The sequence below is a fragment of the Phalacrocorax carbo genome, chromosome 20 (assembly GCF_963921805.1).
Source record: "Phalacrocorax carbo chromosome 20, bPhaCar2.1, whole genome shotgun sequence".
NCBI classification, from domain to species: domain Eukaryota; kingdom Metazoa; phylum Chordata; class Aves; order Suliformes; family Phalacrocoracidae; genus Phalacrocorax; species Phalacrocorax carbo.
In genome coordinates, this window is record NC_087532.1 from 4,285,875 (window position 1) to 4,313,598 (window position 27,724).

General features: G+C 55.2%; 1 protein-coding gene across 1 annotated transcript; it reads right to left on the reverse strand.

Moving 5' to 3' along the window:
* On the reverse strand, nt 1-26,414 carry PLEKHN1 (pleckstrin homology domain containing N1). The gene is made up of 16 exons (XM_064470192.1): nt 26,176-26,414; nt 24,365-24,464; nt 18,560-18,706; nt 18,122-18,202; nt 16,609-16,696; nt 13,134-13,258; nt 11,477-11,626; nt 10,998-11,078; nt 6,593-6,662; nt 5,941-6,095; nt 5,096-5,290; nt 4,283-4,543; nt 3,605-3,754; nt 2,622-2,834; nt 2,357-2,405; nt 1-1,980 (listed from the first exon to the last, which is right to left on the reverse strand). The coding sequence occupies exons 1-16, from the start codon at nt 26,253-26,255 to the stop codon at nt 1,790-1,792; spliced, it is 2,136 nt and encodes a 711-aa protein (XP_064326262.1). The 5' UTR covers nt 26,256-26,414; the 3' UTR covers nt 1-1,789.
* Between the last annotated feature and the right edge of the window lie 1,310 nt (nt 26,415-27,724).

Below are 27,724 nucleotides of genomic sequence, written 5' to 3' on the forward strand. Positions count from 1 at the left end.
TTCCAAAAGAATGTGTATTGCAATTGTCTGGTCTCACAGAAATCCACCAAGGAACTTTTATTGCAGTAGGGAGGGGCATTTCCCTTTTGATACATTGCAGACATCACCACTGAAACCCAATTAAAAAGATCACAGTGACCATCTTCAAAGTCAATGTGCTCATAGACGCTCAAGAGCATGGCTGCCTCCCAGGATACTATGTGCTTCTGATGTTCCCTAGTGCAATTTTCTTCTGAATAAATAGATCCTTTTGGGATTAAATTATTAGATACAAATCTTCCCAAAATGAAAGTAAACCTGAAACAAAACAATAACAGCTAGAAGACCCAAACCAACACACACACGAATGTGCAGACAGCTGCCCATTCTACAGTACTGAACGTCATCCGCAGCTAGAAAATTAAATAGATCTTCAACTTTGTCATATTTACATGTTAAATACATACAATCCACTCAAACCTTGCATGTAAACTTTGTTGGATACCTTTGGGGAGAAAAAAAAGTACAATACGTAGATATTCAAGTACAAAGAGCTCCTGGATTGTTTTGTGAGAGAATGAAAATAGAGATTTTGTTAATATGTTTGGTTTGCAGCCTCTTTAGGGAACAAAGGTTAAGAATTTAGAGCCTCAGGTAAAAACATTTAGATTTGCAGCTGACCTTGTATGTGCTAAAGGATCTGGCCTAAGAGGCTGGAAAATGATAGCACTGAGACTCTGTCCCCTGTTGTTTGTGTCCTGGGCTCGCTGCTGCTCTGGAGCGGGGACGAGAGCGGTTGCAGCCCGCACTGGCATTGCTCTGACCACTGGCGTGTTATGGCTGTACTGGAGTTTGGCTTGCAGTGAATTTTCTTCCTTCCCTCTCCGCCTACACATTCACAGGCAGCATTTAGTGCGAGTCCAGTAATGTGCAGAGGGGTGGGAGGAAAGGACCCAGTCCCGTGAGAGGAATCTCGGGCATCCTTTCCAGGGAAGACCTTGGTAAACACAAGCCACTTGGCATATTTGCTGGCAGCCCATTTCTTGATTCCATCTGCCAAGGTGTCAGGCTCATAACATTGCAGGTCACCACCATGGACTGGAGCCAGAGCTGGCAGGAGAGAATTTTTTGCATCAAGTGGAAAGAAGATCCCCTTCTGCCCAGAGCTGGATTTTTTGTCCATCTCTGTCAGATAACTCTGATCTTGGAGGAAGACAACCCTATGAGCACAGCTATTGCTACCAACCTTATGTACCACGATATGGCATGTCTCATGCATCTTTGCAGGCTTCAGAGCTCAACAGGGGAAGGTTCAGCTTAACAGCTACCCTCAGGGATCAGTAGATCCTTAAAGTGACCAGCCTGCGGGCTCTGGTAAAAAGGATCAAAGTAACCCAGCCAACAACCAGCCCTTTTCTTTGGCCTTTAAGTGACTCCTCCACCTGAACACCCCGTCCCTTTTATCTGCGGCATCCTGACCAGTTTTTTGTTCTTCCTTTTATTTTCAGGAGGGCAATGCTGTTCCCTAGCCAGGGCTCCCCAGGCCGGGGCAATCACAGACCACGCTCCTTAGCACAGCACACACGCTGCTCCTCCAGGTCTGCAGAGGCTGATGCTTTTGTGCTTTACCCCCATCCTCAGATTTACGGGAGAAGTTTGAACTCTGGACCCGCCAGGACATGGGAACCAGCCTGTCACAGAGTGGGGCCCTTCCCTTTTTTTTGTACGCCCCAGGCTCCTCTCCACGGGGGAAAGCCCAGTGAGAAAAGAGCCCAGGGGCTTTTCTGTGCCTGGCTGTGGAGACTGACCCTCAGGCCTGGTAAAACTGCTGGCTGGGAGCTGGGGAGGCGTGCGGGGTGTCCGGCTCCTTCGCCTCTGCTTCCCACAGGTTGTCATAGCTGAAGTCGCTGTGGAAGCTCTGGAGCTCGGCATAGTCATGGTAGGCTGCGGAGTCGCGGTGTGGGGAGCTGGCCTCTGGGTCATAAGTGCCAAGATTCCCACCTGCAGAAAAACAGAGCAAAGCGTTCAGAGAGCTCACGAGCAACCCAGTGGCTGCCTTCGCCAGCAGCGAGAATGCACGAGGGTCAGCAAAATCGCAGCCCAGAGGCAACTAGATCTGGGCAAAGCCACAGGACAAACCACAAGCTCCCATGTGTGGCGGGTGGCCAGAGCTCGTAGGCAGTGAGCGGAAGCCAAGGCAATGGCCTCCACCAGACAGACGCAGGCAAGGGGCAGGGTGACAGACTCGGTCCCACCATGGGGAACCAGGTGAGTCCCCACGCTGCCTCTCAGCCCTGCTTTGAATGACGCTTATGGAGACACGCACCGGCGAGGTGGCGTGGGCTGCACCACCCAAGCAGCCTCCCAGGAGTCTCACCTGGTGGCTGCAATGAAGGGTTCAGATGTTCCTCTTGCAGAGAAGAGACCTGAAAAGAGAGAGACGCACTGATGAGGATGACTTAGCACTGCAGTCCTGGGATATGGCACACCGGGAATCAGCCTTCTGCCGGTTCCCCACAATGCACCCCATCACAGAGCAAAGGGCTTCTTCCAGCCCGGAGAAAGGCAAGCTGGGACTCCTGCACCACTGCGCCCTGCAGCCTGCACAGTGTGGGACACTAGGACTGCATTTGTAAACTCACGTCTTCAAGATAAGAAGCATCAGCAGGAGGCCGCAGCTGGAGATGGCACAAAGTGCCGGGCGTGCTGTAACTCGGAGCCACGGGCACCTCTCTGCAGTGGCTGCTGGGCAGGGGCTGGCAGTTCCTCTTCTGCAGAGAGGGATGCTGGGGTACCGGGACGGCTGGGCATCCGTTCACCTGTGCTGAACCCGTCCGTCCGTGGCACTGCAGGAACTTAACCAAAACAAACTCCGGGTTTGATACCTGCTATGGAGAGTCGGGGAACACTGACCTGCTGGTTCCCACCTGTAAGCCAGCCCTGCTGTTAACAGACTTAGGCAAACTGAGGTTTTCTGCCTACGTTGCGAATTTTACCACGTTCCAATCCTGAAGGCCTTAGATGGGAAAGGAAGAATGGCTGTGGGTCCCTCGCAATGACCCACAGAGGTAGTGGAAGTTGGCCAGATGTGAAGGTAGTAGGATGAAAACTGGCAGCTCAGGGGATGAGGAAGGACGGAGGGCAGTCAGGAAGAACCCTCCGAGGGACAGGAGGACTTCAGCAGTATGGGGGATGCCAGCCGCAGACTCAGAAAGAGTCTATTCCCAAGAGATGCGCAAAACTAGAAACAGGCACTCAGTTATCACAGCTGGAATTTTTGGGGGTGGGTGAAGGGGTTTCTGTGTCTGACTCATCTCTAGTTTCTGTAGACTGGATCACATCTCAGTCTCTGCTCTTGTTCTGCGGTTTCTGGCTCTTCCTGGGATTGTTGTGACATTGGCATCCCATGATAAGACAGGGAAAACCTGTAACCCTCTGAGTCTGTCCTGGCTTGAAAAAACAGAGAACTATGCCATACCCTGCCCCACCCCAAAACGCAGCCCTCCTGTTTCCACATCCCGCTCGGGCAGACAGCAGGAAAAGAAATGGCCCGAGGCACAATTTCTGGAGCCAAAAGCCTGTGTGCTGAGTCAGGGCCGTAACCAGCAGCGAATGAACCGGGTACCTCTTCCGGGAAGCCGGAGCCCGCCACGCTGCGAGCGCTGGGGGAGCTGGGCGTATAGGGCTCAGTGTACAGGGGGGAGTGGGGCATGGCCGGCTTCTCCAGGGAGCTGGAAGCTGTTGAGGACTGACTTCCCAAGGTCCATCTGTTCCGCTGAAAGGCAGAATTGAAAGAGGACATGACAAGCTGTTCCCTACTTGCAGTTCATCCCCAGGAGGGATCGGAGTGGGGAATCTCCCTGCAATTCGAGTTCCAAGGGAGGGATGGTGGGGCTGACTCCCGACGGGAGCCATCTGTGCTAATAAGGAGACTTCCCTGGGCGTAAGGCAGATGCACACTCATTGAGGCTGAGGGGAGGGACACGTGGCATCACACACTAAACCACTGATGGACGCACGCTGGGAAGCCCTCAGAAGAAGAGGCTGTGTCCTATGAAGTAATAACACTCCTTGCAGAGCACGGGTGCTTGTGTTGCGTCAGGAATTAGAGCCCAGCATCTCAGGGCTCCAGGAGACGTTGCTCTGTTTGCTGTGGTTAACCTCACATCCCATGACCCATTTTCAAATGGAAACAGGTTTCGTGCCTGCCCTAGAGCACCTGCCAGGACAGCTATTCCTGCAAGTAGGGCTGTAAGGACAATGCAAACCGTGCACCAGCCCCACCGCGTCCCAGCCCCCTTACATTGCTCAGGTCCTGGTGTGGCGGGGGAGCTGCAGCGTGATGCTGTGAGCTGTGTGCGGAGTACGGCTCGTTGTACACTGAGGACAAGAGCTCCCCGTTGGAGTTTTTGGGAGTGAGGCTGCAGATGGTCCTCTCTGGGTCCTGGCTGGGCAGCTGCTGGCCACAAGGCCCACATTTGCTCTTGGATTTTCTGGCACTGCCCCCCCTCCGCAGGTCCTGTGTGGGCAGCCCCGTGCTTGGCCAGTTGGCCTGTGCCAGGCACTGAAACAAGAAGACAGACCCTGAAGCTGGATCTCCTCAGGTGAGCCCCAGGTACACAGACCCACCTGCAGCCAATGCAAGGCACCCTCCCCACTCGCTAGGGCTGCGGCTGCGGGCATCGCGCCGCGCTCGCGCACCGCCGTGGTCCCGCGGCCAGGCCTGTGCCCCACGCGCTCCTCCCCACGCACACCCCTGGACGTGCGAATGCTGCACAGGGGCAGAGCAAGGCCTGCCTAGCCCATCACCTCCACCCACCTGTGGGCTCTTACTCTGGCATCTCCTGACCTTTGACCATCCCATTTGCCCTTTTGCAATCTGTACGGACAATCCTTATGCAGAGTGGAGTACTGGGATGGGACCCTTCAGCAGACTCTTTATCAGCAATGACAAAGCTGAGCCAGGACAAATACAGGCTCCAGGCATGGATTTGCTATCCTGCATAGCAAACACTGACCACCCAAGCTCAGCCCAGCCGGGCACCTGGATGCACCACTCTGTTCAAAGGCAGCGTCTGTCCCCACATGCATCCCAGGCCTCTGGGGGGTCACTTACATGGAGAGGCTGGGAATAGCCAGGGGAGACGGGTTCTTCGAGCACCCTGCTCTCAGGCATCAGCACCAAGGACTGTCCATCAGGGAGAGAGCCGCTGTTCTGGGAGAGGTGTGTGAAGGTGGCCACTCTCCCTCCCGACGCCCAGGAGTTTGTACGGCCATCAGAAGTCAGCGAGCCTCTCCCGCTGCCAGCAAACTAGACAGAGGAGAACAGCACGTAGGAACAGCCCTCTGGATAGCTGCAGGCACATCCCTCCCCAGCCCCATCTCCCACCTGAGTGTTGCTGGGCCAGCCCTCCGTGCCCACACGCTGGGCTCAGACCTGGGCTTGGGCTCAGACCTGGGCCTGGGCTGTGCCCACATGGCGAGCAGCTGCCCGGTGCGGCCGTGCCCGGTGCGCCGGGGTGTGCTGCCCTCTAGGGCTGAGTGGGTGGCTGAGTCCGGCTTCCAGGGGCAACGGGGGCGAATGATGAGGGCTTGGAGCGGGGTGAAGGGGGCTCAGGCACCCTGGCCCCATCCTGGCTGCAGTGCTGGCAGGGTGGGTCTCCCTTTCCTCGCAAGACCCTGTTAATGTCCTTGCGCCAAGGCCTCGCTGCACAACGCTGTCACAGTCTGTGGCCAGGGGTCTGCTTTTGAAGGAATTTAATATAATATAGGCCTATATAATGTAATATAGGGCTTCAAAATAATTTGCAGGGAGCAGCAACTTCATGACAGCCTTCGAGCAGGGGACTTAAAGCAAAGTCTGTTGTGTCTCAAGAGTACTCACACGTGGCCAGAGATAGGACAGATGGGAGTCCTGGGAGACACCTATTGATGACCATGCAAGCCCACAACATCTGTTACCTGGCTGGGGTGTGGCAGCTTTGATCCCGAAAAACTCTCTGATCCAGAGAGGGAGGAGTCGGCGTTTCGAAACTGGGCTGTTTTGAGACAGTAGAGCCACTCCTGGTAATCATCATAGCTGTGGCAGATCACCCGGATCGAATTGATTAGTCGGCCTGTAAAAACATCACTCACTGCTCTTACTGGCTTTGATCGACAGTCCGTGTTGCTTTCTTCAGAAACCTGCAGGAACCCCCTTGCTCCATCCCTCCCACATTCTCCTGGGGTCTGGAGATCCTGACACCAGTGCAGGGACAACGGGAACGCCCTGCCTTTGGTGCTGACCATTTGCGCCTGGCTGCATGTAGGACAGGGACAAACTGAGGCCAGATCTAGATGAGGGGGAGCCTGTGCAGCCGCACTGTGACAAGCACACCCCGGGTGCAAGCGCTGCCGCTGGCTCACAGCCTCTCTCTGCCAGCAAAGCCAGGCCCTGCAGCACAGCCAGGGCACAGGTGGTCCGAGATTTCTAAGCGGTTCAATTCACAGAGCTTGGGTGCCGATGTAAGGAGCACAGCTAGGAAGATGGTCACAGCAGCTTAGCAAAACCGGCCCGACCCCAGAGACCTCCGTGGCTGCTGCCAGCACAACTCTCGGCATGCCGGACACGAACCTTCTATTAAAAAGGAGGTTTTCTCGTTCTCTTCAAAAAGCACTTGGATGGCGTTGAGTGGCAGCTCGCCCTGTCGGAGAGAGAAGCAGGCTTAGGACTGCGCAGCTGAGCGCAGCTCACAGCCCGTGCCATACGGCAGGAAGGCAGAGCGGCGAGGACGACCAGGTTGCCCCTGCCTGCTTGAGAGCTGGAGCTCTGCAGGCATCTGGCTGGCTAAACCCTGCTTCCACTGGGGCTTTCCCCCGTCAGGGAAGCCAAGAGGCTCTAGGAGCCTGCTGCAAAGTTTTGCCAGCTTAGCTGGGAGCGTGAGGAGGGGAGCCCCCAGCACGGGGCCGGCGGTGAGGGCAGGGCAAGGCTGGCAGCAGCCTGGCTCATCTCCATGCGGCATGGGGAGAAGGTGCAGCTCGGCCCCGCTGGCAATCTCCACAGGGTTCTCTGCAGGGAAGGGGAGGAGGAAGGGGAAGCTCAGTGCCTAAATCCCCTAGGCTATGTCTGCAGGAGATGAGAGGCACCCAAGCTGCTGCTGATTTGGGTGAGGACTTGGCTACCTCAACACTCTTACAGGTGTGGGACGCAGGCACATTGGACAGCTCTGCCTCCAGCGGATCGACTCAGCCTTGTCCCAGTAAACTCACCCATCCCGCTCACAGCTCTCACCACCAGCCTTATTGCAGGAATGAAGCCTCTGAAGCCAGTGTGACTGCACGAGCCATTTCTGTAAGCTTTGCTCTTACAACATCCCTCCTGAGACCTGAGCTTGGAAAAGCACTCCTTCACTTCTAGTTCTGTTTTCAAGAATTTCCCACAGTTTAAGGGCTGACTTCTCCATAAAATTTTGCAAACATGGTCCTGAAACAAGTTTTTAGTTGTTGGATTGGGACTGCCAGCCTTGCAAACAGGAATCCCCACAATCCATACCCTGCAAAGTCTTACAAAGACAGAGTTGAGCCCTGTAAATGCCAGCTGGTGAAACATGAGCTCATGTGCTATACAGCACAGTTGGGAACGCCACTCCTGTCATCACATTGGGGTTTGCCCCTGGCAGGCACTGCGTATATGCTCCTATTAGCAGGGAGCTGAGGCAGAGAAGCTAAAGCAGCCTGTCCCCAGCCCCTGCAAAAACTGGGGGGAGAAGATACCATGTACTATTGCTCCTAAGTGCCTTTGCATGCACATCCACCACTGTCCTCTCTGCCGTAACCCGGTGTCCCTTGGCCATCCCCGCATCTGCCAGAGGCCTTGGTCTGTGCCAGGGCCAGCTCTCCCGTGAGCCCCGTGGGACAGGCAGGAACAGGCAGTACCCGGACCTCCTCTGCTCCTGCAGCTGTGCCCCATCCTCAGCCCAGCATCAGAGCCCCGCTCCGCTGCCTGCTGCCAGATGTCCTTTAAGAGTCATCGCTGACAGTTTAATTCTCTGTGATGGGCAACGTGGCAGAAGGGTCGAGGGTTTGTCAACACTGAATTAGGATCTAGGTCTCCTCTTTCTCTGGGGCTCCCCAAGCTGAATTTTCCTTACATAAATGGAACAAGAACAGTCATGGGAGAGCAGCTGAAGCAGATTTTGCACTGGAACCATCTCACAGATGAGCTCATTACTTTACTTCTCATCTCTTTCTCTGAGCAGGGGGAAACCGAGTGACACATAGTTTTGTTGTTCCTTAAGGTCCTGTTCACCTCACCTGGATGTCACCCTAAGCCTGTCTGTGGGCAGGGAGCACTAGGCCGGGGCAGCTGGTGGCGATGGCCCTGGGAGCAGCTCCTGGCCAGGATGGCAAACACAGGGTCTGGGGAGCACTCAGAAAACAAAGTTCCAACCTCGTGCTGCTCTCGCCCATGCCCGGCAGTGGAGGAAGTGCAGAATGTAGGAGCAAAGCCTTGTCCTTTAGCTGAGGGTCATCTCAAAAGGAGCAATCAGTTAGGATTCATTTACCTAAATGTATGGGCTGCAAAATATGGTGCCTGGCAGAAACCCCTCACTGCAAAGCTGTCCCAGCTGCATAGGCTCTGGGGAATGTGGCCAACGTGAAGCCTTGCCACAAGGGAAACGCGGAGCTCAGCCGGGCGTCCGTGGTTTGTGCTGGCCAGCTGCCTCTCTGCGATAGCCTGTGGGCACAGGCAGGCTTCTATGCTGTTTCTCCTGCGCAGTGATTTATGGGCCGAGCAGTGCAGGAAGGCTGACCTTGGGAGGCAAAGCCCATGCAATGCTCTGTGACTTGTTTTTCCCCTGCTGCTGTAAGAAATGGACTTTGATGCTTCGGCTGGCACAGGTGCTACAAGGCTGCGTGTGGAGAGGGCCGATGCCGCCTGCTCCTGCTGCTCCTCAGCTCTCTGGCACATTCAAGCAAGCCCTCCTGCCACCGAGGATGACTGTGCAGGGCTTCCCCCAGGCGCCCAGTGCTTCTTCCTCCCTAAGGCAACAGCCCCCTGTCCGTGGAAGGGGGCTGAAACACCCGGGGGGGCTAAAGTCCCACCCAGGGAAGTGCAGCAGCATCCTGCAAATAATGTGCACGTCTGCTGCAGAGAGCCCCTCTGTCCTCTGCCAGGCATCATCTGAACCTGCCCCCCCACCAGGAGCTCCCCCCTTGCTGATTTACGCCTCGCCCAGGGCCTTTTCCCACCAGTGGTGAGCCAGAGCCTGCTGCTTTGGGTGAGCCCCATCCCGGCAGGCTCAGCCCCTGCCTTCCCCTTCCCTGTCCCACACACAAACTTGGCAGCAGCAGCTCCTGTGGTTTGTATGAAACTGAAGAACAAAAGGGCCAGGCTATTCCTTCACACACAAATTGTAGGGCTCAGCGTCTGCTCGCAGGGAAGGGAAGTTAATTTGCAGGAGCCCTGGGAGAAGGCTCCTGTGCCCTGACATGCCTGTGGAAAATCAGGTTCCCACTGCAGTGTCACAGGCTGGTGAATCACCTCCTGCCTGCACTCGGCTGCGCGGAGCCCTGCCATTACCCCAGCGAGTGAGACGCCCGGGGACCAACGCTCAGGCACCGTGGGAAGGGAACATTGCATGGACAGGGCAGACAAATCTGGTTTAAGGTTTCAAAAGAGATGAGTTAATCTGAAAGCCCAGCCCAAGGCCCCCTTACGTGGTGCCCCATTCCCAGGAACTGCAAACAACATGTTCCCGAAAACAAGCTCAGTCTGAGGTGTGTCACACAAGCCACCAGCAGCTGGAAACACCCTCTGCTGTTGCACTAGGGACAGAGGAGAGCTCTCGCTGGCATACATCCCTCCTCACACCCCTTCCCGTTGCAAGCATAGCCATCTCCTCCAGCCAGGGAGATGCTCTATAGCAGGTATTCCCAGGATAGCCCTTGAATTAAAAGCAGCCTGCATGGCTCAGGGCCTGAGGTGGACATGGTGAAATCACGTGAAGAAGGACCCCAGTGAGTTCACACTGAATTTCACAAGCCCTCAATCTCTGTGGGGTTTCCTTGTCACTGGCTCCTCTCTCAGTGACTAAGAAGGATGCTGCTCCTCTGGAGGAGCAGCTCAGCCCTGCTCCACCATGTGCCGGTGGTGCTGCACCTGCAGGTTCAGAGACAGTTCAGCGCTCCCTTTGGCACATTTGTTCTAGCACGGAAAAACAGTCCCAGAAAGCACAGGGCTGTTTAACAGCCGTTGCAATGTCTAAGATGGATGCTGGCAATCAAGTTTAAGGGCCATTCAGACTGCAAGCAATGCGAATGCAGCTCCCAAGGCCCACAGTGCCACTGCCCATCTGTGCTGAGGCTCCCAGCATTGCTCCTACAGGCAAAGACACACCAGTGGACTAGAGGAGCTCTTCTCACATCTCCTGGGGCACTCGGGTCTCCACGTCCTTGTTGGCCCTTCCACTGGCATGCCCAGACATTGCTCAGGGCCCTTGCTCCACAGAGAGAAAGAGCAGCAAATGCGGCGCACCAGCAGCAGCCTCTCCTCTCTGCCCGCCAGCCAACTAACTGCCTTTGCCCTTCCCCACGAGCATCAGATGTGCTGCCTGGATGCCACCTGCTTTCAAGTGGTCCCACAGAGCAGGGCCTAGGAAGCCAAGCCCCCGTGGGGGCTCTCTCTGGGGCTGTTCCAGCTCCTGTCTCAAGCAAGCGAGGCAGGCTCTCTGCCAGCATAACTACACAGAAATATGTCAGCATCCCTCCTCCCAGAGACCCAGATTACTTGGCAGCCAGCTCCTTTCCCCCGGGGCTTTTGTAGGAAAGCAAGGTGTTTCTCATGGGAAGATAGCTTGCAACATCCCTCTGCCTGCTCACCTGCCAGCTGGCAAGGGAGCAGCGTGGAGGGGAAGCCCTTGCCAACACGAGGAGCACAAGGGAACCCAGGTGGAGGGGAGCAACAAGCCAAAGAAGTGCTGAAATAGCCGCTGTGGATGAGTGAGAGAGAGCAGGACGGTGCTCCAAAATGAACGTACCTTAAAACAGAGGCTGTTGCGCTCTTCAGATACTATCACCAGCGTGGATGGGTAAAGCACCAACAGCCGGTCGTGCTGCTCCTTGGAAAGTAAAGAGGAAGAGGGTTCCCTGTGAACAGCCAGGCAGGGCTCAGATCCGGAGAGCCCTTTACTTGGTCTCTCTGACAGCAGCCTGAGGCAAGGGCTCTGGAAACAGCTGAGCTGCTTCCCTGCAACTGGGCTCCACAGGCGATTCCTGCCAGCTCCAGCTGCCAGCCCTCTCCTGCAAATGCTTATGCACGTGCTGTCCCCAAGCACCACTGCTGGGCCACAGAGGCAGTAACAAACCTTTTCCCATTTACCAGGATGTGGGTAAAAGAACCCTCAGGGACCTGCTGGATTAGCGGCAGCAGGTAGGCAGGAGTCTGTGCTAGTCACTCCATCTATTGCCTTTTCTGAGCCAGGCTGGCAGGAGGTTGCTCCCCAGAGATGTGTCCTACCTGGAAAGGCAGATGCTGAAGCTTCACTTTGGAAACACAGAGGACATCACCTAGGGATTCCCGCTGGGTCCCTCTCCACTCCTGGACGGGCATGTTCTGCACGGACCACCGCAGCTCCTCCTTCCCCATGGAGCTCTGCTTCCAGTCATTCTAGGGACAGGAGCAGAACTGAGCAGCAGGGTAGACATGTCCTCCCCTAAGAGTCTGGCTAGCGCATGGCCCATCTCTGGCCTCTTTTCAAGTGTGGCAGAAGCAGGAAAGAGCACATAAATCTGTGCGGGAGCCAGTTTTCCAGCTGGGACTGAATAATTATATTTGGTACCTAGCATCATCTGTACATTGCCTTTCAAAAGGGAATACCTCTGTTTTACAAACAGGGAGATGGAGACAGGGAGGGAAGTAAAACACCCCGCAGAGACTGGAAGAGAAGACAGGTTTCTTGAATCTGGTCCTGTTTCCTAGGCCCCGGTGCCAGTCTCCTCCTCCAAATGGTTTGTAAACTCCGGATAATTGCACAAGCAGTCAATTGTGTGAGAACTTCTCTGAACCAGACCCAAACCTCTGACCCTTCAGAAGCTGTGGTGGTGGCACCTCCAGGTCACAGGTCTCCCTTCCAGCACACACTCCCTGCCAGGCCCCTTTGCAAAGCCTTTCTTTTTGCACCCTTCCCTCGTAGGAGACTGCAGAAAAGGCAAGCTCCAAAATTAGAAGCTGTGTGCACACACACGCAGCAGAAATGCAGCGCGCTGATGTCAGGTCTCAGCAGTACAGAGCACCTTTGGGGTTACCATTCAGACTGAAATCCCACACTCACTCCGGCGCTGGTTGCACAGCCTAAGACCCTAAGACCCGAAGGCCATCTGAACACAAATACACACTTCTCCACAGGCAGAGGAGTTCCCAAGCAAGAACGTGTCTGTCAAGTGTGAGTAATTAGCATGTCTGTCCATGGTTATTTTAGGGGTGGTGGAATAACTGAAGGAAGCGAGAGCTGTGAGGCGCGTTGCCCAGGGCCAGCTCTAGGCGCTGGCAAGCAGGCAGGTGCCTTGGGCAGCAAGCAGCCGGGCCACACAGAGGCCCTTGCCACGCTGGTGCCCTGGCCCAGGCCGGCGCTCTGGCAAGGCTGGTATGTGCTGCTGGCAGAGGGGTCAACTGGCACATGCCAGACGGGCTGAATTACAGACCGTGCACAGCCCCGGCGGCTGCTGGAAGCGGTGCGAGTGGCACCAAAACCCCTGTGCACCACGCCAGAGGGGCAGATCCCCGACTGATATAGCGAAGCACTCAAGCAGCTGTCCTGGAAAAAGGCGATTAGGCCAGGAGTGAACCCCACACCTCCTTCCAACATTTTGAAAGAGTAGCAAGCAAAGCAAGGAACATTTGGAATTGGACCCAGAGCCCCTCTCCCTTTCTATCCTTAGCCCTCTGCTCAAGGTCTCCAGCCCAGAGGAGATGCCCAGAGATTCTAGAAGAAGCAAGTGTTAGGTGGGTGCCTAGAAGCATGGTGAAAACGGCTGAGAGAGGCTGGCTGCAGACGTTATCCCTCCCACTGAACGCAGCAGGACCAGTGCAGCATCCACCCAGCTTCCCCAGTTGCTCAGTCCTGAGCTCACAGCACGGGGAATGGCTGTGCACCTCACCTTCCCAAGACACTAACCTGAGAGAGGAAGGGCAAGCCAAGGCTTCCTCCATTTAGCTGGATCTGTTTCTCCAGGTGATAAAGCCACTGCTTCAGCTCTGACTCAGTAGGACAGAACACGATAAGGGGATTCAGCAGAGGACCTAGGTATGCGAGATACAAGATGAGCTGAGCAGATAAGGGCACCAATTGCAGCATCAGTAAGTAATCAGCTGGCCAGAGCTGTTATGCTCAGCACACCACACCACGTCAACGCCTGTGAGTGCTTTGCTCTGTTGATATCATGCTCTTGTCTTTCCTGCCACTACCTCGAGCTTGTTGCCCCACATCGGGCTGCTGGGCAGCTCCCCGGCACGGACTGCCCCAGCGCCTTCTCGCCGCCTGCTCATGTAGCCACATCTAGCTCTGACCACCAGCCACTTTTCAGTCCCAAACCAGGCCAAGAACAAAAATCAAAGACAGTACAAAAGCCAAGCTTGAAATCAACAGACAGATGAGACAGATTTCAGCTTTAAAAGTCGCCAACAGCGTGTGACAAGCATCTCTGTGGGCAGAGACTATCACAATGTGCTGCTGCAGACAGCCTAACTCAACGCAAAGGTTTCACTTTGGCACTCAATATGTAGAACATCAGTAGCTTTATGACACTATTTATTTATTGCTTCACCAAATATAGTCTGTGCAAGACAAGCTGAAGCTGCTCTCAGACATACTCTTGAAGGGAGGAACAGCCCTATACCTTATTGATTTTAATGTTTTCCAGCTACCATTTCCTTAGTAGCATGAGCAAAAAAGCCTCACCCTCTGCTAGACATAACCTACTGATGTTAATAATAATTTCTGGCAGGCTGCAGAATGTATATTATGATTAATAATTTACCAGTGATCTCATATTAAACCATCCTTGGTGCATGCTCAGTATGATCTGGCTTTGCGGGACTTGGAAGTATTCAGATAAGCAAGTATACTGGATAAGCATGGTACTTTGCCCTTCTGTGGAGTCTTTCATCCTGTAATTCCCGCATTATTTATGAGCAACAGTTAATTAAGACTTAAGAACACCTCTGTCTGTCAGGAAATACATTAATACAGACACAGCAGAGGTGGGGAAACTGAGGCAGGGACTCCCTGAGTGGCTTCCCATAAGTCACTCCATTCAGACCCATTACAGTAATTATGTGTCAAGCATTACTGGGCAACCAAGTGGCTATGTACCGTTGCGGATCTGGAGCTCTCTCGTCTCCTCTTTTCTTGGTTTCCCTGTCTTTGCAATGGAGATAAAGCGATTCCCTACTTTATAGCGTTGCTAGGAGGGTATAAAGGTGCTAATGTTATCCAGGTGTTCTGGCCGCTCTGCATACTGCTCTGGGCATCCAGGCCCCTATACAACAGCAGGAATCTTTCTGGTAGGCCATGACCCTTAACGTGGCACTGCTTGCCGTGCCACCTCCTCTAAGGCCAGCCTTTCAGACGTATCCTGAGGGCTGTTCGCGTTGCCACATCTAAACAGGGCCCAAAGGAGGAGAAAATGAGAAGAGAAACTCCTGCCTAAGCCTGAAGCCTGAGACATGCCTGTAGCTCGTGCAAGGAGCTGCTGGGGAGGCTGCGAAGCAGGGCCTGAAAGGCTGCTGCTAATTGTTGCTGCCATTTCCCTCAGCCCCAAGGGCACGTTTGCGGCAGGGCCGTGACACAGCCATGCTGAGCAACCTGTGCCAGCCCTCGTGCTCTTTTCTTCTGCCCTGTCCTTCCCCTTTCCTTGCAAATGCTTCCAGAGGAACACTGGAAGCAAGAAAGCCCCTTCCTGGAGCAGCAGCAGTTTATTCCCACCCAAATCTGTCTGGAGACACTAAAAAGCTGCAACGTTTGCAAGTGAGGCAGAGGTAACTCAAGGCGCTCAGCAACTTCATCAGCATCAGAGGCTGTGCAAGAGATGGGCCACAAATCCAAGGTGACGGGCCGCCGGTGGCCACTTCTCCGTGCCAGTGCACTGAGGGACTGCTCTGCACACTGCCGGGCTTTGTCCTCACTCTGCACCTCCACACTTCCACAATCATGCCGGCATCTTCTGATGTACTGAACTACCCTAGAAAGTGCAGTTCATGAGGAACTACCGACGTCACGGGATTTCACAAGAGAATGGATGTGTGTCTGTTATGTCTCACAGTCATGAGACAAAGGACTTCCACCCTGATCCCGTGTGCGGCCACGGACAAGGCTTTATCCCCTCCATGCCTTGATTTCTCCCCCTCTAGCTGAAAAACAAAACTGTTCCACTGATCTCCCAGCAATCCTAAATATCGCTGCCTCCCTGGTTTCTCCATGTCACTGCTTACTGATCTATACAGCACGCTCTGTCAGAAAGGCTTTGGTTTGTTCTTTCCCTAGGCAGGACACAAACCCAACAAAGCCTGAGGCAATTTTCCACCCAGCCACACTCCTGCGTGTTTTAATACAAGCAGAACAAGTCCGCCCACCCGGGTGCAGACTCTCCTGACAGGTTACGCCTGGGAGAAGTTTTTCTTCATTTCACAGGCTCCCCGAAAGGGTTGGAGAGCCCTGCCTAGTACAGTGCAACAAGACCACAACTCGGCAGGCTTAAAATGGTGGGTCATTTGTACCAGTTCCTTTTTATAATTTATATAGTTGGGTTTTTTTTGTTTGAGTGGCCATTGTGTAACCTTCCCTCTAACAGAGGACACCAGAGAGCATAGACAGTGGGCCTAGGACACAGAATCTTTCTTGGCTCTGTATCGCTACTGAGTTATTTACTTACTTCTGTTTATTTCATGCTTTAACTACCACTCTTGGGGGCTTGCAGCTGCTGTAATTCAGCAATGACTAAGCCCAAAGAAGCTTCTAGCCAAGCCGGAAAGCTGTTATAAAGCAAGATCGCTCAGAGAAAAGTTTACAAATCTTGTGGAGGCAGAAGTGCCGGTGAGGGAAGAGCTGGTGAAGTGCCATTGGGTCCTGATAGCACCAGCCTGGCATTGTTGGTAGAGGCAACTCACCTCTCAGCACCGTTGGCCATCCTGGGTACTGGAGCAGTGCCATACATCAGCACACAGGGGAGCCTGCTTGGAGTCACTCCCTGGCCTCGGGGTTTATATGGCAAAGAGAGGTGGGAGAAGGCGTTTTATTTCACTCCTTCATTCGAATGTGGTGCACAAAGAGCAAATGACTGGGCAGAGGTGGGAACTGTCACCACGTGTTACCCTGAGTACTAACCAGGTGGGGCACAGGACCATCCTTCTCTGCGCTCCCTATCCAGCCCCCTCCCTGCCTGCAGCCCTGGCATCACTGTCCAGGCATTCAGGAGCAGGGAAGCCTGGGACGGAAAGATGCAAATGCTGGGAGGAAGAGCTTCAGCTCTCTGCAACCTCCTTCCAAAATGTGGTTCTTCTCTGGGACTAGCTCAGAGCGGGACAAAGAGCAGAGACAGTCATGATTCATACACCCTCTGTTCTCTGTTCAAAGCCAAAGAAGATGCACCAACCTGCAACACGAAAAGCGTGATCCTCCTGCCTGGTGCCCTTCCCGTTCTCAATTTCACACACATTCAGCTCTTTCAAAGGCAGCAGTCCCTGCGTAAGAAGAACACACCATTATTTTGGGGGGCAGCCCACAGGCAGGCTCTGCGATTAATGCCCCTTTGCCGTAGGAGACTGGTAGTCCAGACTTGGCACTGCAGGTTGCTGTGGCTCACGATGTTAGACTGCAGATTGCTGTGAGGGGAAACATTTGGGACTTCGATCCAGCCCACTCCCCAGAGGAAGCAGGTTCAGCAGCTCCCTGGGCTCCGTGGGGCCACTACTGCAGTAGTCATCTGCCGTGCTGGCAAGAACACTACTTTCTTTACATTCCAAGTCTTTCAGTTTTAAGAGAAACCTCAAAAAAACATTGCTGATTTAATACAAGCAAGCCAGAAGATAGAAATGACCATAAAGCAAAATTGAGTTGTCCAGTTTCTATACTCCAGTTCGTCAGAGTCCCACTGTAACAGACCACAGGAAGAGATGACAAGTTTGTGCTCCCTGTGGCTTTCTAAACAAGGACTGTAAAAGATGCTAATTACTGTAATGTCTAGGGGTCAGTACTGGCACATTAATTCCTTTTTAATTCCTCTAGAATTATTAATCTAAGGAACTGTTTATAAAGTAGATGGGAGATTTTGTATACTGTTTCTATTCTGACATGTGTCTGTCTAGTTGAAGGCTGGCTTGCTGGATGCCTTGAGATTGTATCTGCATATTGCATTAACCTCAAGTCACCTAGAAGACAATAAATAATTTCTAAAAGGAACAATTTTTATGAACATCTACAGCACAGCCATGCTCAGTTTTAGTTATGCACTTACGTAGAGGGAGAGCACATTCAGGGCTTCATGTTTGTTCGGCTGTGATTTTTTTGGCTGCATGTGCAAAACAGCCTATTGTTTTCAATTCACCAGCATCATCAGGTTAAAAGATTGATGAACGGTTTGCCAGGATAGCTGCCCAAGGCTGCGCTCAGGTTTTCCTTTCCACCCTCTCCCACATGCCTCTTTCTCTGCCCTGCAGATGGAGAACTCCCCCTTGGTTCGGACGCCAAGGCCAAGTCCACCGTTGGGATTTTGAGCGATAGGAGCTCTGACCCTCACCAAGGCACAGCTCTCTGTGCTTGATGCCCTGCAGAAAGATAAGTCCAGGTAGCCTAAACACCTCCCATCCCTGGTCCTGCCTGCCAGCCCTGCACAAGCCCCTGTCCCACCTCTATGGGGTCCTTTCTATCTCCCAACAGAGAAGGCCAAGGACCCTGCCTGGGTACAGTCCTTATGAAGGAATGGTCTCTTCCCCCAGGAGCTTGACATCCACGGGAAGAGACTTAATGAGATCACCTAGGGGAGGCCAGGGGCAGCCCCAAGAGCAGAGTCCCCTGCCCTGTCCTGTCCCATCTGCCCAGTGCCCCCAGCTTGGCCGCACTGCCTGACTCCCCAGTGCTCACCCCAGTGTGTCCGGGAGATGCCCTACCTGGTAGGTGAGTCCATTGGGGCCTGCAGACTGGAAGTACAGGTAAGACTGGAACAGCTCCAAGAAGCAGTCGTTCACCTCCTGCAAAGAAGACATGTTTTGGGGTTTATCTCAGGATGCCTTCCTCCTGCCAGCTTCCCTTTGCATCTCAGACTGATCTGTGCACAGAAAAGCCAGCTTCCCACCACTGCATCTCTGCTGGCAGATCTGCTGCCAGCCTGGCAGCTGAGCATGGAAGCATGGCCCAGGTCCCCTCTGGGATGGGAGCTGGTGGGCACCAGCTGGTACACGTGTGGCAGCAGAAGTCCCTGGGCCACACAGTAGCCCAAGGAACTCCCTGTGAATCACATTTCCCAGAATTACGCTTTACTTCCCAGTCCTGCAGGGCCACTCCATGCCCAGGAAGAGAAACACCCACAAACAGGTGACGCAGCTTACCTGGCAGTGCTGAAACTTAAACTTGACCTTGGAGTAATAGATAATTTTCTCCAGATTCCTGACAACCGTTTTTCTTCGTCCCTTCTTGAACAGGCTGGGGAACTTCTGGTCCAAGTTTTCTTTCTGGTTTTCCTGGTTCTGAATATTCTGTATCAAGGATTCAGGAAAAACAAATCAGAGCCAGGAGGAGGTGGGGGCCTGATGTCTGGAAGAGATGTTCCCAGAGCACTGTCCCAGAAGGGCTTCCTCGGACAGGTGCCCTGGGCAGGCGCCCGGGCCAGGCTGTTTGTTGTTGAGTCTCCATGTCAGCGTGGAGCTGGGGTTCAGTTACTGCTGGGAGGCTGTCCTCCCTATGCAGGGGGAGATACTGACCTAAAGGGAGGTTTTCTGGGTTGGGAAAGAGGGATTGCAGAAGCACATCCTCTATTTAGGGTCTCCCAACTTCATGGACAATTTCCTGCTATCCTAATCAAACTCACTGGAACAAGGACCGGTCATGGCAAACACAGCTTGACTTCTACTGGTGTTAGTGGAAAGGTTTTCTTTGCTCTAGTTTCACCTGGATTCCTCAGCTCTCCCATCTGCTCAGATCCCTTGGTTTCTCTAGGTGGAGTCTGTTGCCCAGACACTTCTGAGGCAGAGTCCCACAGCCATAAAAGCAGCTGCAAGGCACTCAGTCGTGAAGCTGCTCGTTGTCAGAGCAGAAAGCTAAGGGAAGGCAGCAAGCACTGGGGGAGAGCAAGGGCTGATGCGAGAGGGAGACAGGACTCAGGGCTGGGGGGTTTCCCTTATTTCCTGCATTCTGGTTATATGGAAATTCTTCCTTTTGTGCAGTGGCACAAACCCACACCCCCACTGCACTCCACTGCTCACAGCCCGGGGCTGCTGCTGCACTGTCTGGTTACTGCATAAATCCCGAGGGTGAAAAGCTCTCCCTGCAGTTTCTCTGAAAAGAACGTTTTTATTTCTGTGGGTTGGTTGATTTCCTTGGGGAGAAGGGAAGGGCTGTATCCCAGCGAGGCCACAGACACCACCGATTCCCCCCAGGTCTACACCCCACTTGCATATCTGAGTCTTAAATGTCAGCTTTGTTAGACACGTCACAGACTCTGGGATATTCATGCCCAAGCAAAAGAGAAAGGTCGGTGGGAGATGCAAGGTTTGCCCTTGCTGCTCCGTCACCAGGCTGTGAGGCCACCTTGGTGGGACCCCACTAGCAGCTGGCATTTCCTGGGGATACTTCCAGCAAGGGCACGGCCGTGCTGGAGCTGGGCGGCAGCAGGGTGTAGTGGTGGCATGTGGCTCCCTGGGGGGGTTCATATGCTTCTGCCCGAACAGCACTTCCAGGAATGAGCGGGGAGCAGGCTGCCGGGGCTCAGCAGGGATCGGATCGAGTGACAGCTGGGCACGCAGCACTGCCAGGGGCTTCCAGCGGCCAGCGCTTCCCCGCCGCCCAACCTGTCTGGCCCGCGTGTGCCTGCTCCCAGCGCGCTGTGCCAAGGAGACAGCTGCGTAAGCCCCATGATAAATGAAGAGCCAGGAGAGCTAAGCAGATCTGTCTTGCTGGGGCCTCCATGACTCACCCCTCTGGCATGAGATTAACCCCTCTCGTAACCATGCCAGGGACACCGGGGAGCTGGTGAACCAGTAACAGGAACCTAATGCTGCTGGGACCCTTTCACCTGAAAAGGTTGGGGTTCCTTCCGAGGCCTCACTGAATTTAGATAACTTTTTTTAGGACACAGGTTAACCCCTTCTCTGCTCCAAGTCTCCCAGCTTTTCCAGGCAGTACCCATGAACACGTACCCAGGCCCTCCCCGGAGGTGGGAACCTGCTGGCTGCCAGCTAATGGTCTGAGAGGCAATTAAGCGTAGGAAAAGATTACATTTGTGCTACAAGCCGCTGTCAGAACAAAGACCAACTGATCACCTGACAGCTGTGGCAGCAAAAACAAAACACTGCCTGGATAAGGGCAGCAACCAGCAACAGGGAGGGGGGAGAGGATAAAGTAATGAAATTACAGGCGCAGCGATAAGCAGCAACACCGGCTACCAGCTGCCTGGGCGATGCTGCTGCTGCCTGGAACGTGACAGCCAAATTCCCCAGTAATAAGTAAGGCCCCAAGAAGCAAAAGCAACCTGGGAGCTGGGAATCCAGCAGTAGTTTTGGCAAAGAGTTTAACCTACCCGCCAGCTTCACAGGGATGCTCCAGAGGGAAAGGGAGAACTTCCACTGCCACTGTTCCCGTGGCAAGCAACAAACAGAATACCTCCCTCTCCTGAACAAGCATCTAGCAACCCCAGGTTGCAAGGGTTTGCAGCAAGGCTGAGAAGGCAGCTGGATTTAGTCGCAAAGCATGGAGGCACCTCCAAGACCGTGGTCAAAATAGGATCACGTCACTGAAATCTCCTGCCACCCTTTCAGCTGCAGGCTCCCACGCAGCAGGCCCCATCCACCCATGCCACACCAGCCATTTAAGCCCCAGCAGTCTTGTCACTCATGAGCAGGTATTGTGGTTGCACAGGAAGAAGTGGGACTGTTCAGGTCTTTTGGGGTTTTGTTTTTCTTTTCTTTTTACCAGTCAGATCTGTCCTGTTTTTTTTCTAGCAATTTTATGTCCTTCACTGAGGCGCCACTGTTAAACCCAACATGAATACATTTGCGTATGTGCAAGGAGAATTGCCCTCACAGCTTTCCACAGGTTCCTGCCCGCATCTCAGGAGAGCAGCAGCAGGAAGCCGAACATCATTAAATCCGACAGCTAGCACAGGTCCTCGGTCAAAGCAAGCACAGCCTGTCTGTGCTGCACTGGGGCAGCACTGGCGCCCGCCTCCTACCTGCTGCTTTCCACTCTAACACTGTCCCAGAGAGTCACAACCACGATCCCCATTTTTCCTTCTGAGGACCTGAAGTTCCGGGAAGAGCTGTGACTTGGCCTGCCCGCGGGCTGGGGTCAGACCCCAGTTCCCAGGCAGCGTGCAGGCAATGGCACGGCCGAGTGGGCTGGCAGGTGCCGTGGGCAGGCAAAGCGGCCACAGCTGGCACCTCCAACTCTGTGGTTTCCTCTGCGAGGCCAGTGATGCTGGGTGGCACGGCGGTGGCATCAGACACCATCCTGCCCTGGCCACAGAGGGAGCCTGAGGGACTGGGCGTAGCTCATCTCTTTTGTCCATCCGCAATTTCTCTGGTTTCTTTGTCCCCCACTTGGAGAAGCAGGCTGACCAGGACCGGCTCAGGCTTTCTCACTCAGAACAAAACCCTTTGTAAGGTTAATAGTGCTTCCCATAAACGCCTGATCATCTGCCTAGGTACAACAGCAATTTCCCAGGATGTGGAGGACTTGCCTAAACCCAAGCTCTGGAGAAACCAGCTCCTACTGAATCCCAAATACGTCTCTGGGCTCAGACCCACAAGTGCATCGCTGCCCTCTCTGAGACAGGTCTGCATCTGGGCATGCCCCAAAAAGCAGCACTGGGAACCCCGTGATGTCCTGCGAGGGTCAGGGAACAGGGCCGTCACAGGCGCCTCCACAAGCATCACTTATCTCCCTGGCCCATGCACCCCCTGAAACCATGGGGATACCTCAGTGTGGAGCCAAAACGAAGGGGAACTAGCATTTGTCATCCCTCTGAAATCCTCCCCAGCCAGCTGTTTGTTCCGCTGGCTGGGTTGTGCTGGCGACAAGCGCTCTCCTCCCCCAGCCCCATCCTGATCAGCACCGTTTCCGTTAGCTCGGCCATCCCCCTGGCTTTGAGGCAGCGCAGATCATTGCAAACCTGGTTTCTCTCAGGGTTTGGCAAAGCAATGAGTCTGTAGCAGTGCAAGTGCCCTGACATGTTCTCTCGCTCTCTCCCTCTGTCTCAGATGCCTCATCCTACAGGTAGAGCAAGTTAATAATTAACCTCCCTCAGCCCCTGCAGACCCCAGTGACTCCCAGCTGAATCACTAACCCTCGCAGCAGGAAGAGCTCAGCCTTGCAAGGCTGGTGCCCTGGGGCTCCGAAAGCTGCTGTTTAATGATAAAAGAAGCAAATGAGAAGGACGGCTCTTCTGGCACATCCTTCCCCCTCACTTTTGCTTAGGCTTTGCAGAAGCCGTAACTGGGAAGTGTGAGAAACAGGGCAGAAGGCAGGTGGGAGCAAAAGGTGCTGGCTTTGTGTGCCAGCTGCCCATGGCAGGGCCCCCTGGGGCCTGGTTTTCAGGGATGTCACTCGTCCCAGTCCCAAACCGCCTGCCATGCGCAGCGGTTTGGCGACACCATCTCCTCTGATATTGCATCAGAAGAGTCCCGTGCTGACAGCTCTTCTTTAACCTGGCTCCGCAGCACCTGGTCACCTCCCACTCTCAGAGGTGTTTCTCCTGAAAAGACGGGAGTGGGAAAGGGACTAAGCCAAGGCTTTCTCCAGGCCACACAAGAAGCTTGTGGCTGAGCAGGGATTTGAATCCCATCTGCCCCAGGCAAGGGTAACATCTAAACAACTGCTCCACCCTCCTTCCTTCCCTAAAGAGATCCCACACTCTCTTGTGCTCCCAAATGAATAATCTCTCGGTGACCTTTGTTCTGTCAGCTTGCAGGATTTGTTTTCCAGAATCCGCTAACATGACAGCTCTCCCTGCTTCCCCAGGGGAAGCGTCCAGGATCCGCCTGGAGCTTTGTCCCATCAAGTGCTGTCCAGCCCTTCTGGATGCCAGCTGAGTCCCTCAGGGAACCATGCCCTCGCCACATGCCCATTACCCTCATTTGCAAATACCGGGCAGGACTGCGAAACAGTCCCAGTTCTGCTGTGCTCCCCACCCGTACAGTTCAGGACGCGTTCCCCGAGAGAGGACGGCACTCACCCATGGCCGCCTCACAAGCCCGGAGTAGGATCCCAGTCCTGCTCCCTTCTCAGGCTCACGTGAGGGAAAGCAAAGATCCTTTGGGTTGGAAAGGGCCAACCTGGGAGCAGCTGAATGGAAAGGGACTGCAGGGTCCCTGCTTGTGGGGAGCAGACGTTTGAATTTCAGCAGCAACCCAAAGTACACGAGTCCTTGAGTACCAACCCAGTGAGTACTGAGCCCTTGACAAGCACCTCATCACCAGTGAAATACACCTAACCAGAAGCTTGAAACCCAAGAGGTAACATCCTGCTGCTGGCCGCCTCTGAAATTACCTCTGCGAGTCCCTGCCTCAGTTTCCCCTTCCCCCGTATCCATGTAGCCTATGTGCCATGCAGTGCCTGCACTGTACAGCCCAACAGGCCCCGGAGCTCGCCCAAAGGGGATGAGCAAACATACTGGGGTTCACCGTTTCACCTCTGCTTTCCCTGAGCAGTGCTGGGAAATGGGGCATATGGCCACAAGGCTGGTATGTGCCTGGGACAGACCTGCCCTTCCTGATTACCTTCCCAAGGCTTATTGCTAATATACTGCCTGCTCCGTCTCATTCCAGCGTGGGAATGAATCATCCTACCTTCGAATGCTTGCTCTAACTTTCCCTGCCTTCACAGGCTACCCAGAAACAAAAGAACCAACTGCAAAGGGGTGTGTGAGGTACTCCCACCATGCTGCCTGCTTTGCCCTCAGCACTACCCTCCCACCCCATCACACACGTTTTGGCTGATGGCAGGTTGCCTCCACACCAGCTCCGCTGCTGGGAAGGGCACAGGGCTCAGCCCTTCCTGTAGATGCGACCTCTGTCTCCTTGAGACAGTCCCGCTGCTACCCCCTGACCCAGACCCATCGTCCCTCTTACGCACCCTCCTTGGGGTGGGTGGGAATAACCTCTGGGAGCAGTGGGGAGGGGGTTGGATGCGTTTGTACTTGCCTTTCCTGGAATATACTGCAGGATTTTGTCTGTGGTCTTGTCTCTCTCCTGCCCTCCTTCTATCCCAAAAAAGCTGGGCAGTTTTTTCTTGCCATTTTCTCTACAGAGGGGAGAAAAAGAAAAACAAAACACACATGCAAACACAGATCTAGGCTGATGCATAGTGAATTCTGCCCAGAAATAAGGAAGCCAGAAAACTAAGTAAGCAATTTGTCTCAGGCTTTCTAATCATCCCAGCCCAGCAAAGGGCTGATAAACAGCCTGTGAGAATTGTAATGGGGTTTGTGCTGCACTTGTTGGTGTTTTTGGTTTTTTTACATGTCTTTGCATAACCAAACAATCAGCTAGGCTCATCTGTGTCTCCAGATCAGTGGAGGGACAGACGTTCCTTTGCAAAATACAGAGACCAAATCCAGTCCTGACAACTATTCCAAAGCCTCTGGAGTGGAGATGCCTATGTACACATACACCATCATATATTCAGATACAGGTTGTATTTCTATTTTTGTGGTTTTCCTCTCTTTCCTCTTCCACTCCCAGCAAGGCCCCCAGCTTCTGCTCGCATGGGCACCATTAACGAGCAGTTACTGATGCCATTTAAGAAGCTCTGGGACTGCTTTGTTGGGACTTGCTCTCTTTTTCAACCAGATTGCAGCGCTTAGTTCAGCAGAAACCAGGTTTATCTCCATGGAAAGCCATGAGCATGGGAAGCCGGGAGTCAGTGGGGACTGGAGGTGCTCTGGGGCTTGGCTGCTCCACTGCAGCTACCTGATGTCAGCCCTCCAGGGACCAAATTCCCCAACTGATCCCCTCTCTTTAACGCCACAGTAGCTCCACCGTCTCCTACAGGTTTGCTCGGAATTTATGGCAGCACAGCAGACCAAGGGGACCGTTTCGATGTCTCCTCTTGATTAGAAACCCCTCAGCCTAGCAGAGTTTATGGGGTTTGTCTCAAAGACCACCATGTACGCTGAACCCAACGTAGATGGGGCCAGCGTCTACATTTGTAGACCGTGAGGAATCACCCTGGTTCCCGACAGAGCTCCTCTGCAGCCCAGAGCGCTCGGGATGGGGAAGGCTCTGCTTCGTACGTGCTTAGGCAACGGCAGCAGCGCCGTCGCTGCGCTGATGGGAGCACGGGCAGCGGGACGGGCAGCGCGCAGCGACGCTTGCTCTGCGCTCCCGGGCAGGCTCTGTTTGGGACGGCCGCCCATCGCTGTGGTACCCGCACGCTGCCCCGGCCAGCCCAGCACTGCAGACCCCAAAAAAGGGTTTCACGGACTCCTCTTGTGTCTTCAGGGTTACAAAGCCAGGTCAAATCGTACGGGCAGTGCGTTGGGATCTGGGGCTTTCGCTCTAAAGCGAGAGGAGCGTGATTGTTGTTTTTTTCACAACACAGCACCGCAACTCCGGGTGTCGTGAATAATAATAAAAAAAAGGCAAGTGAAAACAAGGAGAGTCAGGCATCCGCACCTTGCCTTGCCTGTCCCATAGAGGGGAGATTTAATTTTCAAAGTGAAATGAAATAAATCGTGTTTCTCCTGGGGGCGGTGTCGCTGGGATACTCCGCCAGCAGAGCCCTAGAATTCTTTCCCAGGCACTTGGGGCGAGCTGATCGCGTTTGGCACTGGCCGGCACCCTGCGAAACCATGCAAAACCCGATTCTGCTGAGCGGGGAAATAACTCCTGGGTTTCCCGAGCGGGACTCAGCTGCTAGCCCAGTTCTGCCTGGTGCATCGCAGGGGAGAAGGTCAGCAGGGAAGACCAGCACCGCTTGAAAAGCAGTCCAAAGGAAAAGCAAGCGTACTTACTCTTTCTTCAGCGAAGGTTTCCTTCTGAAAGAGCTTCTGAGCCTCCCAGGTGCCTGAGGAACACAAGTTATGTTCCCCATGCCGGCAGCGGCTGGAAGCGCCCGGAGCAGCGGGGATCCGGGGAGGTGTGTGTGTATGTGTATGTATGTGTATGTGTGTGTGTGTGTGTGTGTGTCTGTCTGTCTCTCTGTGTCACGCAGACGCTCCCCTTCCGCCCGCGGTGACTCGTGTGGGTGTGGGCTGTGCCAGGCTCTGGGCCGGGGCTCCCCTGCCCCTGCCCCCGCCCCGCCGGGAGGGGCGAGCCAGGTGAGCCGCAGGGGAGGGCACGGAGGCGGGCAGGGCAGGCAGGGGAGGCAGGGGGGCAGGGGGGGCAGGCAGGGCAGGCAGGGGAGGCAGGGGGGCAGGGGGGGCAGGCAGGGGGGCAGGGGAGGCAGGGGAGGCAGGGGGGCAGGGGGGGCAGGCAGGGGAGGCAGGGGGGGCAGGCAGGGCACCAGGCAGGGGCAGGGCAGGCAGGGCACCAGGCAGGGGCAGGGCAGGCAGGGGAGGCAGGGGGGCAGGCAGGGCACCAGGCAGGGGCAGGGCAGGCAGGGGAGGCGGGGGGGCAGGCAAGGGAGGCAGCCGGGGCAGGGCAGGCAGGGGAGGCAGGCGGGGGAGGCAGGGCAGCAGGCAGGGGCAGGGGCAGGGGAGGGCACGGAGGCGGGCAGGGCAGGCAGGGCAGGGTAGGGCAGGGAGGGGAGGCAGGCGGGGCAGGCAGGGCAGCAGGCAGGGCAGGGGAGGCAGGCAGGCAGGCAGGCAGGGGTAGCAGGCAGAGGCAGGGCAGGCAGGGGAGGCAGGGACAGGGGAGACAGGCAGACAGGGGCAGGGGAGGCAGGCAGGGCAGGGGAGGCAGGCAGGCAGGGGAGACAGGCAGGCAGGGGCAGGGGAGGCAGGCAGGCGGGCAGGGGAGGCAGGCAGGCAGGGCTGCAGGCAGGGCAGGGGAGGCAGGCAGGCAGGCAGGGGTAGCAGGCAGAGGCAGGGCAGGCAGGGCAGGGGAGGCAGGGACAGGGGAGACAGGCAGACAGGGGCAGGGGAGGCAGGCAGGGCAGGGGAGGCAGGCAGGGCAGGGGAGGCAGGCAGGCAGGGGAGACAGGCAGGCAGGGGCAGGGGAGGCAGGCAGGCGGGCAGGGGAGGCAGGTAGGGGCAGGGGAGGCAGGCAGGGGCAGGGGAGGCAGGCAGGCAGGGCTGCAGGCAGGGCAGGGGAGGCAGGCAGGCAGGCAGGGGTAGCAGGCAGAGGCAGGGCAGGCAGGGCAGGGGAGGCAGGCAGGCAGGCAGGCAGGGGCAGGGGAGACAGGCAGGGGCAGGGGAGGCAGGCAGGGGAGGCAGGCAGGCAGGCAGGGGTAGCAGGCAGAGGCAGGGCAGGCAGGGCAGGGGAGGCAGGCAGGCAGGCAGACAGAGGCAGGGCAGGCAGGGGCAGGGGAGACAGGCAGACGGGGCAGGGGAGGCAGGCAGGGCAGGCAGCCTCTGCCCAGGGGATGCACTGGCATTCCCCACAGCAGGCGGGAGGGCTTCC